The sequence below is a fragment of the Trichosurus vulpecula genome, chromosome 7 (assembly GCF_011100635.1).
Source record: "Trichosurus vulpecula isolate mTriVul1 chromosome 7, mTriVul1.pri, whole genome shotgun sequence".
NCBI lineage: Eukaryota > Metazoa > Chordata > Mammalia > Diprotodontia > Phalangeridae > Trichosurus > Trichosurus vulpecula.
Window position 1 is genome coordinate 3,420,309 of NC_050579.1, and position 20,293 is coordinate 3,440,601.

The window sequence follows — 20,293 nt, forward strand, 5'->3', positions numbered from 1 at the left end:
CCTGTAGATCTTCAGTCACACATCACCAGTTGCCTATTGGAAATCTCAAATCTAATGTCTCAGAGATATCTCAAGCAAAAAATATCCTAAACTCAACTCCTTTTCTTTCCCCCTAAACCACTCTCCTTCCAAACTTCCTTATTTCCATCAAAGACATCTCAGTCCTTCCAGTCTTCCACATTTGTGACTTCAAAGTTATCTTGGATTTCTTACTCTTCCATGGACATGATGCCATGAACATCCAGCTGCTAAATCATTTCATTTCTATGTATTTAACATCTTTCATATCTGGCCCCCTTTCCTCTACTCACACAGCCACCACATTAGTTCATATCTATCCTCTCTCACCTAGTTTATTGAAAGTTTCCTACCTGATTTCTCTACCTCAAGCCTCTCCCTACTCTTGTCCATTTTCCACACTGCTGCCAAAGTAGTATATGTCTGATCCTGTGACTCACCTACTCCATAATGTCCAGTGGTTCCCTTTTGACTCTAGAATAAAATGTAAACTTCTCTTTTTATCTTTTAAAGCCCTTCACACCCTGGCCCCAACCTAGCTTTCCAGCCTCTATGACCTTGTGCACTCTGGTCCAGCATTCTTCACATATGACACACCGTCCCCCATCTTCTTGGCTTTGCACAGGCCTACCCTGTTTCTGGAAAGCATATCCTCCCCACCTCCACCTCCTGGAACACCTTTCTTCCTAAATTTAAGATCCAGGTTAAGCACCATCTTCAACTTGTCTTCTCCAATAGAATGTAGGGCCTAGACAGCAGGCATTGTTTTATTTATTGCATTTTTATCTCCAGTGCCCAGGGCAGTGTCTGGCATATGGAAGGCTTCCAATAAGTGTTGGCTGATTAATTAATTGATTGACTAGACATTCCCTTTCAGGTACCACCACTTCCTGGAAACCTTCCTTCATCCCCTGAGCTGTTAATGCCTTTTCCCCCCAAATATATATGCCTTGGTCTAGCCTTACCAATGGACAGTAACCTGGGGCCTGAGATAAAAAGAAGTCAAAGAGCAAGTTAGATTTTAACACGTTTAATTTTTCATTTGAGCTGTGTGGTCATGAATCGTGGAACACAAGAACCTCTGAGCGTGATGGGAGTAGGTAGGCTGTGCCCATCTTCATCAACAACTCCAGCATAAGAAATGACATCAGGAAGGAGTAATGAGCAGAAAACTTATGATCATCAAAGGAGGCAGCTCAGTGATGTAGCTAGTATGGTGGGACAGCCCCATAGCTGTGTTGGTACCCCCACAATGTGGGAAAAAACCTAAATGTACAACCTGGACCCTTCCTATACCTTCCTACACCTGTGTGCCCTGTTATTCAGTGACACTGATCTTGTTTCTCACATAAGACCATCTCCCATCTCTGGCCATTTTCCCCGGCTGTCCCTGATGCCTGGAACCCCATGCCTCCTCACCTCTGCTTCCTGGCCTCCCTGGTTTTGTTCAAATCTCAATCTGCAAAAAGTCTTTCCCAGTCCCCCTTAATTTTAGTGGGGGTTTTCTTTCCTCTGAGACTGCCTCCCCCAGTTTCTCTTGCATAAATTGTGGTTGGGCATAGTTGTTTACATGTTATCTCTCTCCTCACTCCTCAAAGACTGAGCTCCTCAAGAACAGGAATGGTGTTTTTGCCTTTCTTCATGTCCCCAATGCTTAGCACAGTGCCTGAAATATAGTAGGTACTTAATAAATGCTTGCTGCTTGATTGACTGATGGAGTGGTCTCTCTTTGGAGAATTTATGAGTGAACATGGACGAGAATTATATAGGCTGGAAATAAGTTGTGGTTTGAACTGGTGGAGGGGGGTCTCCATATTGTGGGGGAGACCATGTATGCACCAATGGACTCACAGTCTCACCAATGTGCATGCTCCTTCCTTGGAGCAGATTGCAACCTCTCCCTGCCCATTTCATTCAGCCCAATTTATGCCCATGTTCTCCTTTGAGTGCTCCACAGAAAATTCCCCCAGCATTCTGGAAGTCTTCTTTCTGTAGAGGCAATGTGGGGTCATGAGAAGAGCTCTGGAGCCAGAGAGGGGAGAGCTCCTGGGTCCAAATCCCACCTTTAATGCTGGCTCACTGCTTCACCCTGAGCATCACACTTCACTACTGAGACTTACCTTCCTTACTTATAAAATGCTGAAAGTGATATCTGTGGTACCTTCTTCCCAGGCTTCCCAGATAGGATCTGATGAGATGATATGAAGGAGGGAGTTGGAAACCCTAAAGTATTACAGCATTATTAGGTTTCTGGCAGGGAGATGCTTGTTGGTAATAAGCCACCTGCAATTTGGATTCTTCTTGGTGGTGTTCCATGATTCATAGCCAGGTAGGCATGGGTGCCTAGTACAAAGCTTGCATTTGAAACGTCATTTGTGAGTTAATATGTTTTGGCCTGAATAAAAATGGCTTTGATCATTTAATCGTATATAGAATGCTAGTCAGGAAGATGAGAGTTTGAATCGTGCCTCAGACATCTAGTAGCTGTGTGACCCTGGGCGAGTCATTCAACCTCTCTTGGCCTCAGTTTCTTCATCTGTGAAGTGGGAATGCACATGACACTATGAGGACAAACGAGATAACGTGAAATACTTTGCAGATTTTAGAGCTACGTGAATGTTAGCTATTACACACACACTTGTCAAAAAAAGAACGCCTTTTCTACTAATGGCTCAGATAGCTATTTATATTCACATATATACATATATGTAAATCTGTTAGTAGAAGAGATGCTCTTCATAGCTTTATCTCTGTCTACAGATATAGATATGTATCTATAAATGTATATCTACCTACGTATATATGGAGGGAGGGAGGGAGAGAGAGAGAGTCGATTTCTCTTCTGATAAAAGGAACTGAGGTCTACTGAGGATTCTTGGATATTTTCCTCTAATTAATCAGTGTCCTTTTCAATTTGCTCCTGATGACCAACACCTCTGGGTCATACATCTATAGATGGCTCATGATTGTAGTGACACATTCACCATAACAAAACCTTTCCTGAGATCCAAGGTTTTTCTAGGTCTGATGTTTTCTCTAATGCATTGCTGATTAAGGTATTCTCTTATCATCTTGGAATGGTGCTTTCTGATTGTTTCCTTTTGCTACATTATGCTAATGCCTGAATCATTTGGCTTAGCCAGTCAGATCATATTTTAGTATCCTCACAAGAACTCTGGCAGGATGCCCGGGAGCACATATTTGGGAATGGCCTTGAAATCTATATAATGTGACATCATTGCTCATAACATACCCCTCTTGTACTCCATACCAGACATCTTGTGCCTTTGTCTTATTTCCTAGATATAGTGTTTTAAATGTTTGTAGTCTGAAATCTTCCATCCAGGATAAATCGTATTCTTTAAAATACATATGGCCATTATTTTAATTGGCAGCCTCAGTGGAGTAGGTCACATAGAAGGACGTTTCCTGAATGTCATAGATTTCTTCCTGGGCATCCCTGTGACCTTCATTTGGCATGTCGACCAGGCCATCGTCTACTTTAGATGTTCTGCTGAAGGGATCAATATTTGTGTTATAATAAATTTTGCCTGAAAGGGCATTTATTAAAAGGGAGGGCATGCCGATGGGTTTGGAAGTGTCAAACCAAAGCCTGAAATGCAGGGAAACCCTTCCTTTCTGACCTTCAGGGAAACCAGTGACATGGGATGAAACTTTTAAAAACAAACTTGCCCAAATTTCTATGTGAAAATGAGGGGAATTCCCTTCCTAGAATTAGTGCTATTAGTTCCTGACTTCAAGGTCTGCAAAGTGGAATTCATCTGGCTTGATCCTAACAACAGCCCCATGGGGTGAGTGCCACCCGCACTTTACAGCTGAGTAAACTGAGGCTTAGAACTGTGGAGACTTGCCCTGGGTTACACGGCAAATAAGTATATCTATTACACTACCCCATCTCTTGTCATCTCCCCAGGGACCTCACTTGGATGTCTCAACAATGCACTACTTCTGAAGACATTTTTTGAATCATGTTAAGTTGTATTCCTTTATAGTGACCCTCTTTTCCTCCCCCAAATGCCCCCCATCCAATGGCTACTTAGCTTGCTCACCCATCTTATCGACCAGACTTTTTGCTGAGAAATATGGGGCCATTTCTGTGAATCCATTCCTGCCTCAGAGGACAGAGATTTATCAGGATGAAGTACAGGCTGAGGAGGGACCCACATGCTCTGAGAGCAGTCCCAAATAAGCAGCCCAAACATATCTGGAACAGTGGCGTTGGCCCTGACCTAGGTGGATGACCTACAAGGGGGCACTATGCATAGTATTTGATAGCATCTGTATATGTGTTAAATCATCAGCTCCATGGTTTTAGAGTCACATATCATACATTCAAAGGCTCCAGGAGCCCTGTGATGAAAATGGGGTGAGTGTTCCCTCCCACAGTGCAGATCACGGCCCCTCCCCACCTGCCCTTTGTCCTTGTCCTCCCCTGGATCACTTCTCATGACGGAATGGAAAGCCTTCTTTGAGCAAAGTATCCTGAAAACTTTGCCATTTAACAAAATACGCTATTTTTAAAAAAAGATGTATTTTGTTGCAAAATACATGTGCAACCAATCTGAAGCTGCAAAGTAGCCTGACATCTGTTAACATTTAACACTGGATCTTCTAAACCTGTAATCAGTCTTTTCAAAGTACAATCCAAGAAGGAAATTTTGCACAAAAGATTTCCGGGCTGAAAAGCATTGACAGTGGAAACCTTTTGGCAGAAACAGAGCAGGAATAACAGTATCTACTGGGTTTGTCTTGGGGAATCACAAAGAAATCTAACTGCTTTACCTCGAATTCACTGTGAGTGAAAGACTAAGTAATACCCTAATCCCTAGCCCTCTTCCCAACCCCCACTCCCCAATATTTTGGGGGGGGGGAGTTGCTCCTGCCTTCCGTGTGTTTATATAGCACAGTATTTAAAACATAGGATCATTAGTCTGAAATATAAGGAAGTGAAATGGGTCATGTTAATAAAGCAAGAAATACATTCTTCACCTCCCCACCTCAAAATGAAACAATTGGAGAACTATTACCGCCTCACCATTAGGCGTCCCATCGGTCAAAATAGAATAAGAAGAATATTTGGGGCAGGCGATGATCTGACTGAGGGAATACCTCTGAGTATTTCCAAATGAACAATAAGGCATCCTGCGTTCAAAAGATAAAGGCTGCTAATTGTCCTCCGCATTTCAGATGGCAGGATCCCACAAGATGCTTTTTTTCTTTTCTAACTGGGTAGTTTCTAGCTATAGCTCTTGCTAGCCTTTTCCCTTTTTGTGATGGTGGGAGGTGGTAGATGAGTTTCGAGAGCAAAGAGGCAAAAAGTCCTCAAGGCAGTGATCTTATGATGTTGAAAACTTCTAAAATCATTTCTTTGCAAGTATATTTGTCCCTGATTGGTTGACCAGCTTCTCATTTGGGCAAATGTCCATTTTGTCTCCCTAATTTGAACAAGGGTTTTTAAAAGACAAAGCCCATCAAACATTAGATAAGCATTTTAAGTTAATGGCCCATGCAGTCCTATTTTCCCACAAACTCAAGAAGCGTCATATCATGTCCTATTTTTACAGCAACATCAATTATTAATATGTATATTTTTGCTGACAGAGGACCTTGCTATAAATGTAAGTTTCGTTATCCAGTTCCGGGTCATTAACGGTGGAGAGCTTGTAAATATCATGGTGTATTCACATGGGAAGCCTTCATTAAGATGCATTATTATACAGCTGGTGTCGCTCGATACAGAGTGCATTACAGCTTCGTTCTCTGGCTCCCTCCAATATTTGTAATTTGTTTTTAAATGAGGTGCTGTTTATGTGGTGAGTTAACAAATTTGAATTTCACATGGGCAGACAAGTTGCTAAAGATGAAAAGATGCACTTGGCCCAAAGGGGGAAAAATTGCTCATTAACATCGGTTTGTTTATACAGAGTACCTACCACCTTTAAACTCAGCAGGGAGGGAGGGAGAGGAGGAAAGGGGAGAGAGAGAGGGAGGGAAGGAGGGAGGGGGAGAGAGAGAGCTACAAATGACCTCCGTGAATTTGTGTCAAAAGAGTATGCAGATCTAGAAAAACTTTTGAATTTCAGGAAAGGTTTGTTATGGTGAATATGTCACTACAATCATGAGCCATCTATAGATACATTTGCTATGACCCAGATATGTTGATCATTAGGATCAAATTGAAAAGGACATTGATTAATTAGAGGAACATATCCAAGAATCCAAGTAGACCTCAGTTCCTTCTATCAGAAGGAAAATCAATTCTCTCTCTTTCTCTCTCTCTCTCTCTCTCTCTCTCTCTCTCTCTCTCTCTCTCTCTCTCTCTCTCTCTCTCTCTCTCATCTGTGCCTCATGCCTGGACTGCACTCCCTCCTCATGTCCCCGTCTTAGAATTCTTTGTTTCCTTGGAACATCAGCTCAAATACCAACTTTTACCTGAAGCCTTTCCTGATTGCTCCATCTGCTAGTGCTCCCCCCTCCATTCAAAACCTCCTTGAGTTTATTTTTGAATGTACATTCAAAATTTTTCCAGTAGAATGTAAACCCTGTGAGGGCAGGGAAGTTTCGTTTTTGTCCTTCGTTGTGCCTGCCCTTAACCATTATTTATTATGTGCCAGACACTGTTCTGGATGCAGGAGAGACAAACAAAAATGACACAGTTCCTGCCTTCAAAAAGCTTACACACTCTCTCTCTCTCATTGGTTAAACAGGAGCCAGACATCCTGAATTCTAGCTGGTTTGGCACTAACTAGATTGATATAACCAGTGACTCAGGTACCTCACTTAACTTCTGAATTTCCACTTCTTCTTATCTTAAATGGGATAAAAATATGTGCTCTACCCAGCTCAGGGGATTTTTATGAGGATTAAGCAACTAAGCATATATTAAAGAACCTTTTAAAAATATGAGACTATGCAGATGGGGAAGAGTAGAATGTTATAATCTGGGTGACTGGTTGTCACTGCAGAAGAGGTACCTAAACATGTAATTAAAGGGGATGAAAGTCCATATCTTTTAATGAGATCATGGTAAGTGGGGCTCTTCTACTTAGAGATTAACTGATTTCCATAGGTAGAGATGAGAAAAAGACCATCCAAAACCAATGGGCATATATCCGTCTGGGAGAAAAATAAACAAAGGGAAAAGAAAGTGGCTGCATTTCGGGACAAATTAGCAGGACCACTTCACTCATGAATACATGCTAATTGAAAAACAATCAAAAACAATCAATAAAGTGTTGCTGGTGGAGCAGAGGGAATAGTCTTGGCCTATTTTTCATTCTGTAATAACCAGCTTTCACATGAGCTAAAAATATCCAAATGTGTAAATTATATTGTTTCATTTTTTAAATGCAAGCATTAGGAAAAATGTACATTTAAGATACAAGGAGATGCTTAAGTAAAGGACATTTTCATTACTTTAATAAAAGCTGAAGTAGTTTTGCAACAAATTGCAGAAAAAAACATAAAAATCCTGCCATGGAGAGGCTGCTTAACAAGAGAATTCCATTAATTTGATGTTTTCTCTTCCCAGAAATGGGGCTTTTCTAATTCCCTTTTGTTTCAGCAAATATTTATGAAACATCTACTGTATTATAGAGGCTTGAGGCTGGGGCTGTCAAACCAAGCCGGCTGATCCCTGCTCCCCAGGACCTTTTGTCCTGTGGAGAATGAGAGAGGATTGGAGCTGAGCGAGTCTGCAGAGTTGGTGAGCCCTCACAACCAGGCAGATCAGGGAGGGCTTGGAGCACTCATATGCATGAGCTGAACTTTGCAGCAGCTAATGGGGATTCTGAGAGGCCAAAGTGGAGAGTAGATATCTTCTGGGTATGGTGAGGGACCATCAAGGCCATCAAGTCCAAGACAGGAAACTGAGGCCCACAAAGACTGAGTGGCTTACCACATCAGTAAGAAAAGAGATAGGATAGAAACTGGCAAGTTCAGGGAATAGCTTGTAGCCCAGTTCCCCTGGAAGGGGAGTATGGAAAAAAAGGTAGCGAGCTTAGTAGAAGCCAGATTGTGGGCTCTTAAATGCCAAGGCAAAGAGTTGGTACTTTATCGTAGAGACAATAGGAAACAACTGAATATTCTTGAGCAGGGAGCAGACTTATCTCTTACAAGATTCTTTTGGCAGTGGTATGAGAGATCCATTGGAGTAGGAAGAGCTCAGGGTGGGAGAGAAGTTCAATACTTACCACACCAGGAAGAGGCGCCATGAGCCCAGACTTAGCTCTGTGAGCTAAGAGACATAAGAGATGGCCTGAAGATGGAGCCCAAAGGACGTGGCAACTGATTGGTGGGGGGTGGAGGAAAGGGCAGAGCAAGGAGACCGGATGGTTCCCAGGTTACAAAGCTAGGCACTTGGAATTCAAGCGGTGCCTTCAACAGAAACAGGGAAATTTGGAGGAAAGCAAAGTATGAGGGGAAGAGAATGAGACCTCATCTTGAGAGTTCTTTGATTCCAGCATTAATGTAATGATTGTGGTTGCAATTCCATTTTAAAATTCATTTTAAGCCACCTTTACAGCAAATAGGCTCCTGTAACTTGGGTGGTATTGGCTGTAAACCAACTCACAGGGTGGGGAGGACTCTCAACCAGAAGTGAGGTGTTCAGGGCTGGAGTCCTGGAGCTAACATTAACTCTTTATGTGATTTGGGCCAAGTCCCTTCATCTCTCTGATACTGTCTTTCCCCTTCTGTATCATGATGGAGCTGAACTAGAGATCATCTCTAAGATGTGCCAAATGTGAGGCTGATTGAGACTACATCCAGTTATGAGACTGATATTAACTCAGTCACAGAACCTCAGCCTCTCTTTTGGAGGATTAGAGACATCCATCTGGTCAGTCAGGTGGTGTGTCCCTCCTGCTTTGTTTTTTTCTATTCCTCTCTCTTCAGACTCCCTCCCCATTCTTTGCTTCCTCGTCAAAGCCCTCCAGTTCGTAGGTCCACTCTAAGTCCTCTGTCTTCCATTATGTCATCCCTGAGAAGCCATCCCTTTCTTGATCTTCCATAAGTGCCTTGCTTTCTTTACCGGTTATTTTGTGGGCATATACGCATGAGTACGTGTGTATCTGTGCGTGTGTTGGGGGGGTCAGTGTGTGTGTGAGAGAGCCCTTCTCTCCTTTCCCCAGTCAAATTTCAAGTACCTTGAGGATGGGGGTTATAACTTGTGTCTCTTTTATACCCTTTCACCCCAGTGAGCCTAGCATTGTGTTGTATATGTATACATATTGGTGGCCCATTGCATGTGTGTTGATTAATGAATTAATAGATATAAGGTAGAATGTTCCAGCAATGAAAGTGAATACTAGCTTCCAGAAAGAAGTTGATCAAGCCCCCTCTGTGCATAAAAAGAGGATGAATATTATCTGGTTTGAACAGGTGTAGGGCTTGAATCTCACTCTGAAAATTTCTTCCAGATCTAAAATTCCTATATTCAAAAACATCTCCCTATTATGTCCCCCTTCCTACTAGATCAGGGGTTCTTAGCCTGAAATCTATCAGTGGCTAGATGTCAAAGGGTCTGTGACCTTGGATAGGAAAAAAATCACGTCTTTATGTCAATAGAATAGCTTTTCTTTGCCATCCTGTATTTTCTGCATTTAAACATACAGTTCTGAGAAGACATCCGTAGACTTCACAGACTGGCCAATGATACACAAAAGGGGTAAGATTCAAGTAGCATTCGGAAATATAGTTTCTCCTTTGATTCATGGAACTAATATGCAAAATCAATTTCCTCTGACTCACATGATCTTAATCCTCAGGTTTGGGGTGTTTTTTCTTGGTGTTTTCAGAACCCATCACCACACATTCAAAGTTTCAACAACACACTTCTCAATGCCCAGAAAGTGAACTTCCTACGTTATGAGATCCAGGATAAGCATGAGGAGGAGTACAAAGAAGCTTTAGTTACCATCAAAACAAATTTGAAGACGTTAGAAGGTCCAGACATCAGAGAGAGCCTTCAGGACCAGATCCGGCATTGGTTCATCGAGTGCAGGTAAGAGGAAGAGGCATCTCACTGGCCTCTATCCACCATGCCCTTCTCTGCTGTGTCCTTTTCATCTCTAAGGTTTTTTCTCACTGCCCTATGCCCCTCTGTAGGTACAGTGATGCCCTTCTAGCTGGGAAGCTGCAAGGAAAAGATTGGGAGTCAGAGGGTGTCTATCCATAATCTGATAAATGGATAGATGGATGGATGGGTGATGGGTGGATGAATGGATGAATGGATGAGTAAATGAAAAAAGTATTAAGCTCTTACGATGTTCACAAGATATTTTTATCCGTGTAAGGCTGGGAAAATCTACCTTAACCCCTCTGGACCTCAGTTTCCTTCATTGTAAAATGGGAGGGTGGATGAAGCCTTGGGTTGGTTTTACTTGCTTTACCTCCTGAAGTGTCTGTGCTCCTTTAAATTTCTCGGATGCTTGAAAAGTCTTCCAAAGAAGTCAGCTCAGTGGAATCTCCAGGAAGTGCTTCAGTCCATTTTGGGGGGTGGGGCGTTTTGCTGGCTTGTTTTGCATCCACTTTCAGGAATGCATAGCCCTCCCAGGGACGGCTTTCCTGTCCTGTGTGTAAGATTGTGCACCTGAGCCATGACATCTTTACAGAATGAGACGGCTGGGCTTCATGTCTGAGCCCCTGGTACTTCCAGATCCTAAGGCACTTTAGAAATGCTTGGTTTCCGGTAGAGGAAATGCCAGTAGGTGATTGCTGAGCCTCAGCAAGCACAGATACTTAAATGTCTTTTCTTTGTGCCATATGTCTGGAAAATCATCTCAGTTGAATGTTGCTCGTTGCTCTGCCTCGGCAGCAATGCCAGCTGAGAACTGCACAGTCTCAGGGTCACCAGGCATTGTGGGTAAGAAGCCAAGCCAGGATGAACATATAACAATAGTACGTGAAGCGTCATCATTATCGTAGCTAGCGTTTCCGCGGTGTTTCCAAGATTCCAGGCACTGCGCCACCCGCTTTACAACCATCGTCTCATTTCATCCTCACACCAGCCATGCGAGGTGGGTGTTATCATCACCCCCATTTTACAGACGAGTAAACTGAGGCAAACAGAGGATAGACAAGCAACTTGCCCAGAGTCATGCAGTCAGTAAGAGTCTGAGGTCAGCTTTGAATTCAGGTCTTCCTGACTCCAGGCCCGGTGCTCTGTCCACTGCGCCACTAGCTTCCAAGTTCTGAGCCATTGCTCTTGAAGTGCTGGGCTGAGAGGGTTAACAGCACCTTCTCAAGCTGGATTAAAACTATCATGTGGAAGACCCGCCCTGGAGTCAGAAGACCTTGGTTCAAATCCAGCCCCCAGTGGATGCTTATGGCCTCTAGCGTCCTTGGGCTTTAGCTCACATCTGTGGGCTTCAGTTTGCTCTCTATAATGTGAGTGCTTTGGGCCTAGATCCACACCCTCTCTGAGCTTCTCTGGAACTTGCTGTATTAGCACCTCGGGGAAGACTAGGGGCTGGCTTTGCTCTGACAATGGGCAGATTTCCCATTAAGTCTGCCAGAGGAACTGAGCTGCCTGGTCCCTAGGGACCTGGGTGCTGCTGCTGTCACCCACTGATGGGCTGATGGGTGAGAACTGGCCCTGGTGCCTGGGTCCCTTGTGTTCAACAGCTCAGAATCATCTGTTTCTATCATCAATAAAAATAAAATATCTGACTTCAGACTTCCTCCCGAAAGATGCTTCCTAACAGCTGTTAATTAGGGCAAAAAATAAGTAAGGCAATTCATTCAGAGCTGGGCAGTGCTTCACAGTTAGGCTAATTCATTAACACAGCTTGCAAATCCGTGCTGTTTCACAAAGGAAGAAAACCTGGTGGGTCTGGGCGAGTTAGCTTCCTCCTCATCTTGGGCTTCTTCTCTCTTCCCCTGGAGCCTGGGTCTGACTGGAGACCGGTATTGCTCAGGGAACTCTGGGGCCACCTGACCTACTCACCTCGTAGGGTTGTGACATTAGAAGCAATCCTTCATCTCCATGAAGGGGAAAGGGAGATGGAAGTGTGTTGAGGTCCTCCGCCTCAACACCCAACTTGTGGGGGTCTGTTATCCCCCACACCCAGGCCTTTGCCTAGCAAAGGGCCTGATCTCGAGGACAATGAATGGGGCAGGAGCCGAAGGTTGTGAGTGACTCCGTTTATTCTTTCAGCAAGCAGCATTTTTATATCTTTGGTTACATAAGCATTAGGGCCGCCCTGGTCCCGCCTACTCTCCTCCCCTTCTCTTCCCGTGCTAACCCGAAGCTCCCTGCGGGCAGGCAGTCCAGGCAAAGAACCGGAAGCTCCATGTGGTCTTAGCAAGCCCAGACAGAGAGCCGGAAGTGCCATGTGGTCAAGCAGGTCCAGGCAAAGACCTGGAATTGCTAGGGAGGCAACAAAGGCGAGACCCCTCCTCCTGGCTCCACCCATATCTCAGAGCCCTGAGTTTATCTCAGCAGGCCCTGGGCGTGGAGGTCCGAGGAGGGCAGGAGTCGTCGGCCATAACAGAAGTGATTTTTGAAAATTTAGTAGTTTTGTAATTCATAGTAAGAGGAAAACCAGAATCACTCTTAATGTCCTTGGTATTATTCCAGCCATGTCATTTTAACATGGGATTCCCTTGGGTTCTTATCTCAGCCTTTTCTAAGAACCTGTGACATAAACACTCTTAAGTCCTTGGGTTTTTTTAGTTTCTATTTGCCCATTGTGAAAGAAGGAAGGAAGGAAGGAAGGAAGGAAGGAAGGAAGGAAGGAAGAAAAGAAAAAGCATTTATTAAATGTTTACTATGTTATAAGCACCAAGGACACAAATAAAAATGAGAGGAAGTTCCTCCTTTCAAGGGGAGGAGGTAACATATAGAGGAGAATGACCAGCAGCTAAAGAATGGAATTATGAACATTTCTGAAAACATGAATCTAATAAAATGTGTGCTGATTAAGCTTGAGATTTCAGGCATTCATGGGGTAAGTGGAGGGGGTGCTATATGCAACAGGGCATTGACATTTGAGTAGTGGAGTTCTGAAGGACCCCTTGAATTAGCAAATCCCACAATTATCTAAATAAGTTATTGCAGAGTCCCAATAAGCAGCTGGCTCCATCTGAGGAGCGCCCTGCAGGCTGTTGTCCTTTATCATTGCTTTCTCACCTCTGTAAACCTGAATAAACACACCAGGCTTCTTATCTGAGTAGGTAGTAAGGGTCTGCACCAGATTGGTGGGGAGAGTGGCATCACACTTATCACAGTCATCATGACTACACCAGCAGTTTCAATCCCAAGGGTAGGAGGGGTGACGCCCAACGGCAGCAAGCCCTGCGCATTTTCAGATTTATCTTGAGACAAGATAGCAGCCTGGACCACTGGAGCACAGGCCCCTGCCTCATCCAGCTTGATACCCCTGTTGAGCTCCTTTTTACAGAAGAAGTCCTGCAGAAGCTTCTGAATTTGGGGGATCCAAGTGGAACCACTCACCAGGATGATGTCATAAATCTGTGATTTATCTAGCTTGGCATCTCTTAGGGCCTTTTCCACAGGGAGATGGGTGAAAGAAGTATAGAATTTGCCACCTTCACAGAGGGAGTCAGTCTCAACATTGGCCTGGATGCTGAAAGAAGGGGTGCACTTTGCACATTCACGAGAGGTACATAGATAGCAGACACCCTTCTTGTTCTTACTCATCTCCTTCTTGTGCTTTCACTTGAAGTCAGCAATAAAATGGTTGACCACACTGGTGTCAAAATCCTCCCAACCCAAGTGGGTGTGTGTCCTCAGCTGTGGACTTAACTTCAAAGACACACCATCTTCAGAGATGAAAATGGAGACATTGAAAGTGCCCCCTCCAAAGTCAAAGATCAGCACATTTCTCTCAGCACCAACCTTTTTGTCCAAGCCATAAGCAATAGCAGCAGGGGTTGGCTCCCTGATGATGTGGAGCACATCGATACCAGTAATGGTTCCAGCATCTTTGGTGGCATGATGTTGGGAATCATTGAAGTAGGCTGGCACTGTGATGACAGCATTTATGATAGTCTTCCCAAGGTAAGCTTCAGCTGTTTCTTTCATCTTGGTCAAGATCATAGAAGATAGATACTTCTTCTGGATAGAAACTTTTTGGTCTCCTCTTTGCACCATCCACTCAGTCCTTAGGCTTGCCTACATCATTCACTATTGTGAAAGACCAATACTTTATGTCTGACAGTAGAGTGGCATCATCAAATCCATGACCAATCGGACATTTGGTATCAAAGACTGTGTTAGTGGGGTTCATTGCAACTTGATTCTTTGCAGCATCACTGATTAAATGTTCTGTGTCGGTGAAGGCTACATAACTTGGGGTGGTCCTATTTCCTTGGCCATCAGCAATGATCTCCACTTTCCCATGTTGGAAGACTCCCACATAGGAATAAGTAGTGCCAAGATCAACGCCAGCTGTAGGTCCCTCTGATATGGTTGCTGAGGCATTGAGGGTCATATCAGGCTGCTATGGAAGAAGCAGGGCTGCTGCCATGCTGAGTTCCATATTGTTTTTGAGATCCAGAAAAACACTTTCTAACAGTGAGAGCTGTCCAAAGGCAAAATGGGCATCAGGGAGAGATTCCCCTGGCTCTAAAGTTTATCATCATACAGGGACTGGAGGACCACTGGCCTGAAGGCTGTGCAGGGTACCTGGGTTCAGATGCAGGTTGGAGGAGGTGGTCTGTGAAAAGCATGTGATTCTGTGAAGGATTTTGATCAGCAGCTACAGAGCAAGTGTCCACCATGATGAAATCCCAGAGAAGGGAAGAGTTGAAATTCAAGACAAAGAAAGGGGAACATAAAGTCTGTTGTGGGGATAGAATCCCAGAATCTCAGAAGGCTTGAACTAGAAGACCCGCCCATCCAGCAGAGAGCATCTAGTGTGGCCCATTCTTTTGATAAGTGAAGAACGTCAAAACTCCAGAGGTGAAGCCCAAGGAGGTTCGAGTCTGAGCCCAAGCTGCCTCCCTCCCAGACTGATGAGCAGATAAGAGGCTTTTCTAACCCCAAACGCTGTTAAACATGGAAGGGAGTTATTAAGAGAAGTTGTAAAAATGTCTTTCCCTGGAGGTTTTCAAAAGCAGGATAGAAAAAACATGTTCACATGTGAATGAGTAAATCGGATGTGTCATTATTTGGAAGGAGCCAGCACAGTAAAGTATGCAGTAAAGGAACTGGCTTCAGATCCCAGCTCCAAGGCTCTCTCTATAACCTGGGTGACCTTGGAGATGTCTATTTACCTGCCTAGACCTCAGTTTCCTCATGTTTAAAATTATGGAGTTTAGTTAGGTGTCTATGATAGGATCTGGATCCTGTTTTTTTAAAGTATCATTTGTGTCCATTCCTTAAGAAGCTCTGAACTCTAAAGTCCATACATAACTTTTTTTTTCCATCTTATTTTGCAGTAAAGATGGTCTGGATTCTCTTGGGGGGAGGGTTGTGGAGTTCACTAGGACTAAACTTTCAGGATGTCATTCAGGGAAGTTTTAGGGGAAGATCATATGCTACAGGTATGAGGCCAGAGAAGAAACACATACTTTGATGACAACAGCTCCCATAAATCAAATTAAGATAACACAGTAGCCCTACTGAGAGGAGGGCCTTCTGATATTTTTAATTCAGGAGATAATGAACCTCAGTGCTTTATCTAGGTGGAGCAATAGTTGGCTTGAGAGTTTGGGAATCATGTTAAAGAGATGAAGATATGGTCCCTTCTTGTCAGCATTTTTCTTGGGAAATGAGAAAGATTAGAAGGTTTTGACTTGTGGGGAGTGGACAAGTCTTGAAAAATAAATATTTGACCTGGTGGTGAAGGACACTAGATATCAGGGTAACTCGAGAAAAAGGCATTCCTAAGAATCTTCTGCCATACCCCATCTAGGAAGGGTGTTTCCTCAGGGAGGAAATCTCTTGTTTTGCTATTAACAAGCTGCATCTTCTACAACACACTTGGGATGACCTAGCAGAAAAATCACTGTTCCCATGTGTTTCTCAAGACTAGATGTTCTGTCTGATTTAAGACGATTGGAAGAAGTTCATCATTCTTACACGATGGAGCCGCTTCCTTTTCCTTTTGGCTTTATTTGCTGGATGTTGGTGTCCCCAGGACAAATTATTAATAAAAGGAGGCCCACATGAGAGCGAGCCACCCGCCCCCCCCCCCCCCCCCCGTCAAAGTGATTAACTTTCCATCTTGCTGATACCCATTTCTCCCCACAATGAATATTTCCCTACTGTTTTCTGGTTGCTTAAGTGGGAGAAGTAGCTGGCATATTGCTTTACATGAGGAAGGCTGATGGTGAATAACGGCCAGCAGTTTTGAACCAAGGAGTCATCCGTACAAGTTGATGGCAGTGTATCCGAGGAGACCCACTGCTCTTGTCTCCTTTCTCTTCCACGATGAGCTGCCACTGCTGCTCTGTTTATTAATTTTCCATCCAAACATGTTTTTAAGGGGATAGAGAGGGGAAAAGTTGACAGTAAAAATGTCATTTCCTCAGCAGAAATGTGGTTCCCTCCCCCCAAAATAGCTGATCATGTAATCAATGACACATTGTTCCTTTGCATCAAAAAGCATGTTTTCATGGAGTGGGAAGTGTTGCAGGCGGAGCAGGAATGTTTGCTGCCACATAATTCTTTAGAATAACACCAAAATACAGCAGAGTCTTCGGCCATCTGTGTGTTTGTTTATCACGTCCCACTCATCAGAAGGAAAAATACAAGAATAAATCAGATCTTGGAGCTTTTCAGTAAAAAAAAACAAAACTTCACACCTCGATTTTTGTCCTCCCCTTAAAGAAGGTGTGAACCCCCTCCGCTTTTCAAAGGAGGTCCACATTTAATTAAATCCATGTGCATTTAATCTCTTTACTGGGTGTAAGTGGATTTACAGGAGGCCAGGGAACCTTTGGGGGCTTCTGTGCAGTGGCAGTCGCCTCCTTGATACAGGCTGGGAATTTACGAGCCTGCTGACATTAATAGAGGCGCTAGATGGCTTTGGGGGGCTTGGCCGGAAACCCCTCCATCCATATATTTTTCATACTTGATGAAACACAGATAAATCTCTGTGCTGTGAGTCTGAAGCAGTAAGACCAGTCGAACCTCAGTGTCAAGCCACAAGGGGAAAATTGCTCATTTCAGTGCCTCTGCTTTCTAAATCACGGCTGGCTCTGAAGCGGGCACTTTCCTACTCTGCAGAAAGTTCAGAGTTTATGCCTAGATTTGATATCTACATCTCCTTACCCCAGCGCTCCCTGAAAGGTGCCAAGCAGCAGTGCCAGGGGTTTCCGTGCATTCTAAGTTCCCGAAGTCATCAGAGCAAGGCATAGCTCTGTACCTGGCATTTCAGTTATGTTCTGGTGGAATTTAGCATCGATCATTAGACACACATCTTAGAATCTGAATATGGTCTAGACATTGTCAGCTTTTTTACCTGCACTCACAAACGTATACTCGTGCACACACACACACACACACACACACACACACACACACACACACATACACATGCACACACGCATACTCTTCAAGTCTGGGGCCAGAAGGAGTTTTAAGACTCAGTAAGGCTAACCCCTTTATTATACAAAGGAAGAGGAATCCCAGAGAGCTGAGGGTCTGCCAAAGGTCACAAAGGAGGTGAGGGGCAGAGTCCAGCCTCCTGATGGATGCTCTTGCTGTCTCCTCCCAACACCAGACTGCCTCAGAAGTCATGAGGCAAATCCTGCATCACATGTGTATGTGTATTTGCGTGTGCATATGAGCTTATATGTATATATATGTAAATATAAATTGAACATGTGTCTGTGCATGCATGTATAAAGCGTATACAAAGCTTTTGTTTCTTGGCCTGGACGAGTGATTTTGTTGCGTAGAAAACTCCCAGTGTGGAAGCTTCTTCTACCATGACATTATGAGCTCATCAACACCAACAGCAAGAAGCATCTATTAAGTGCTTAATGTTTGCCCCAGCCATTGTGCTCAGTGCTGTGCATACAGATGGCACAGTCAGTCAGCCCTTGGGGGAGAGGGGAGGGATACACAGCAACATGTTCCCAGAGAAGTTGATCCAAGTTAGAGAAAGAGGGTTTGGTCACTAAAGATGAAAGAGAATTCCCTGGGACACCGGTGAAGTGACATGGGGGCTCGCTGCTCATCCTATGCAGACGAATCTTTGGTCCCCCCTTTCCCTCTCTGTCTATCTCTCTTCCTCCTCCTCCTCCTCCTCCTCCTCTCCCCCTCATCTTTCTCCGTCTCTCTCTCTGTCTGTCTCTCTCCCTCCCCCTCTCCGTCCCTGTCTCTCTCTTTCTGTCTCTCCTTTCCTCCCTCCCTCTATCTGTTTGTCTGTCTCTCTGCCCCATCCCATCTATCCATCTCTCTATCTAGATTTTCATGTAAACGTGTAAGTATTTACTATATATTTCAGTCGCTCTCTCCCCCACCCCCATCTCACACAGGGAAGTGGCCTTCTTACCAAGTCTAACTTCTCTACCTGCTGAAGCAATCTGATTCTGTCCCATCTCCTTTAACAAATTACCTCCTCTGTCATCCCCACTTATTCACTTATTTTCAATCTTTCTCTGTCTCTGTCTCTCTCTATGTTTCTCTCTGTCTGTCTGTCTGTCTGTCTATGTCTGTCTGCCCCCCTTCACACCTCTCTCTCTCTCTCTCTCTCTCTCCCCCTTTCCCTCCCTCCCTCTCTCTCCTGATTCATTTCCTGCCCATATCCCCTCTATCTTGGAGAGTCCCTGTGAGCCTTCTCTCCCATACTATGGTCCTATTTCTCTTCTGCCCTTTACAGCTAAACTCCTTGAAAAGGTGTCTAAATTTGGTGTCTCTATTTTCTCTCCTCTCACTCTCTTCATATCCCAAATCTGGCTTCTGACACTATCATTCTGCTGAAATTACTCTCTCCAAAATGACCAGTGGTCTCTATATTTGCCAAGTCCAATGGCCCTTCCTCAGTCTCCCCGATGTCTCTGCAGCCTTTGACATTGCTGATCATTCTCTCCTCTAGGTTTTCAGGACACTGCTGTCTCCTGGTTCTCCTCCTCCCTTCCTGACTGCTCCTTCTCTGTCTCCTTGGCTGGATCCTCCTCCAGATCACACCCTCTAACCACAGGGCTCTGTCCTGGACCCTTCTCTCTTCCCCCTCTAGACCACTTCACTTGGGGATCTCATCAGCTCCCACAGATTTAATGACTGTCTTCGGGCTGATGATCTAGCTTTCCTACCCAGATTTCTCTGCTGACCTCCACCCTTGCCTGTCCAGCTGCCTTTCAGACATCTTGAACTGGATGTCCAATGATCTTAAACTCAATATGTCCAAAACAGAACTCACCATCCTTCCCCCAAACACTCCCCCTCTTGCCACTAATTCTGTTACTGTAGAGGGCACCACCATCACCCCCGTCGTTCGGGCTTACAATCCAGCAGTCATCCTAGACTCCTCATTCTCTCTCACGCCACCACATCCAAATTGTTGCCAAGCTCTATCGATTCCACCTCTACAGACTCTCTCAGTTGTGCCGCAGTCTCTCCTCTGACACCCCCTTCACTCTGTTTTAGGCCCTCATCACCTCACACCTGGACTTGGCAACAGCTGTTGGGAGGTCTTCCTGCCTGTCTCTGCCCCTCCCATCCATCCTCTTTCAGCCACTAAAATGATCATGTCACCCCTCTGCTCAACAAACTCCAGTGACACCCTGTTACCTTCAGTGGAGAATACAAAGTACTCCGTTGGGCGTTCCAAAGCCATCATAACCTAGCCCGCCCTACCTTTCCAGTCTTGCTACACACACTTCACTCCCCAAATACATACCCAGCGATCCAGCGACACTGGCTTTCCTGGCTGTTTCACAAACACAACACCCGTCTCTCAGTCTGGGACGTGCTCTCTGGCTCTTCCATGCCTGGAACACGTTCGTGTCTCTGCTCCAACCGCTGACCAGCGCTGTGAGAAATTCAATAAGCTCCAGCAGTATCTATAAACATCTGTCTTGGAAACAAGCGTTTCTGGGGCATTTCCTAATTTTTATTAAATTTTCTTCTTTACAAATGAATATGTTCCTGCTAATATTCATGTGTACCCGAATAAACTCCTCAATTCCTACCCAGGCGTAATTCTTCTCTTCTAACCTGCAAGCTCTTTGAAGGCAGAAGCCAGGACTTTTCTGTCTTTGTTTCCCACTCAGTGCCTAGCATAGCGCCATGTACATAGTAGACCCTAGAATTAAGTGGATTCCTGTGGGCAGTGTG

The 20,293-nt window shown here is 44.5% G+C and overlaps 1 protein-coding gene across 1 annotated transcript in view; it reads left to right on the plus strand.

Moving 5' to 3' along the window:
• IQCA1 (IQ motif containing with AAA domain 1) overlaps positions 1–20,293 on the plus strand; it is a 241,362-nt gene that overhangs the window by 68,902 nt on the left and 152,167 nt on the right. Inside the window, exon 9 of the mRNA XM_036766788.1 lies at positions 9,837–10,042. Coding sequence (XP_036622683.1) covers positions 9,837–10,042 — 206 coding nt within the window. The remainder of the gene's footprint in view (positions 1–9,836; positions 10,043–20,293) is intronic.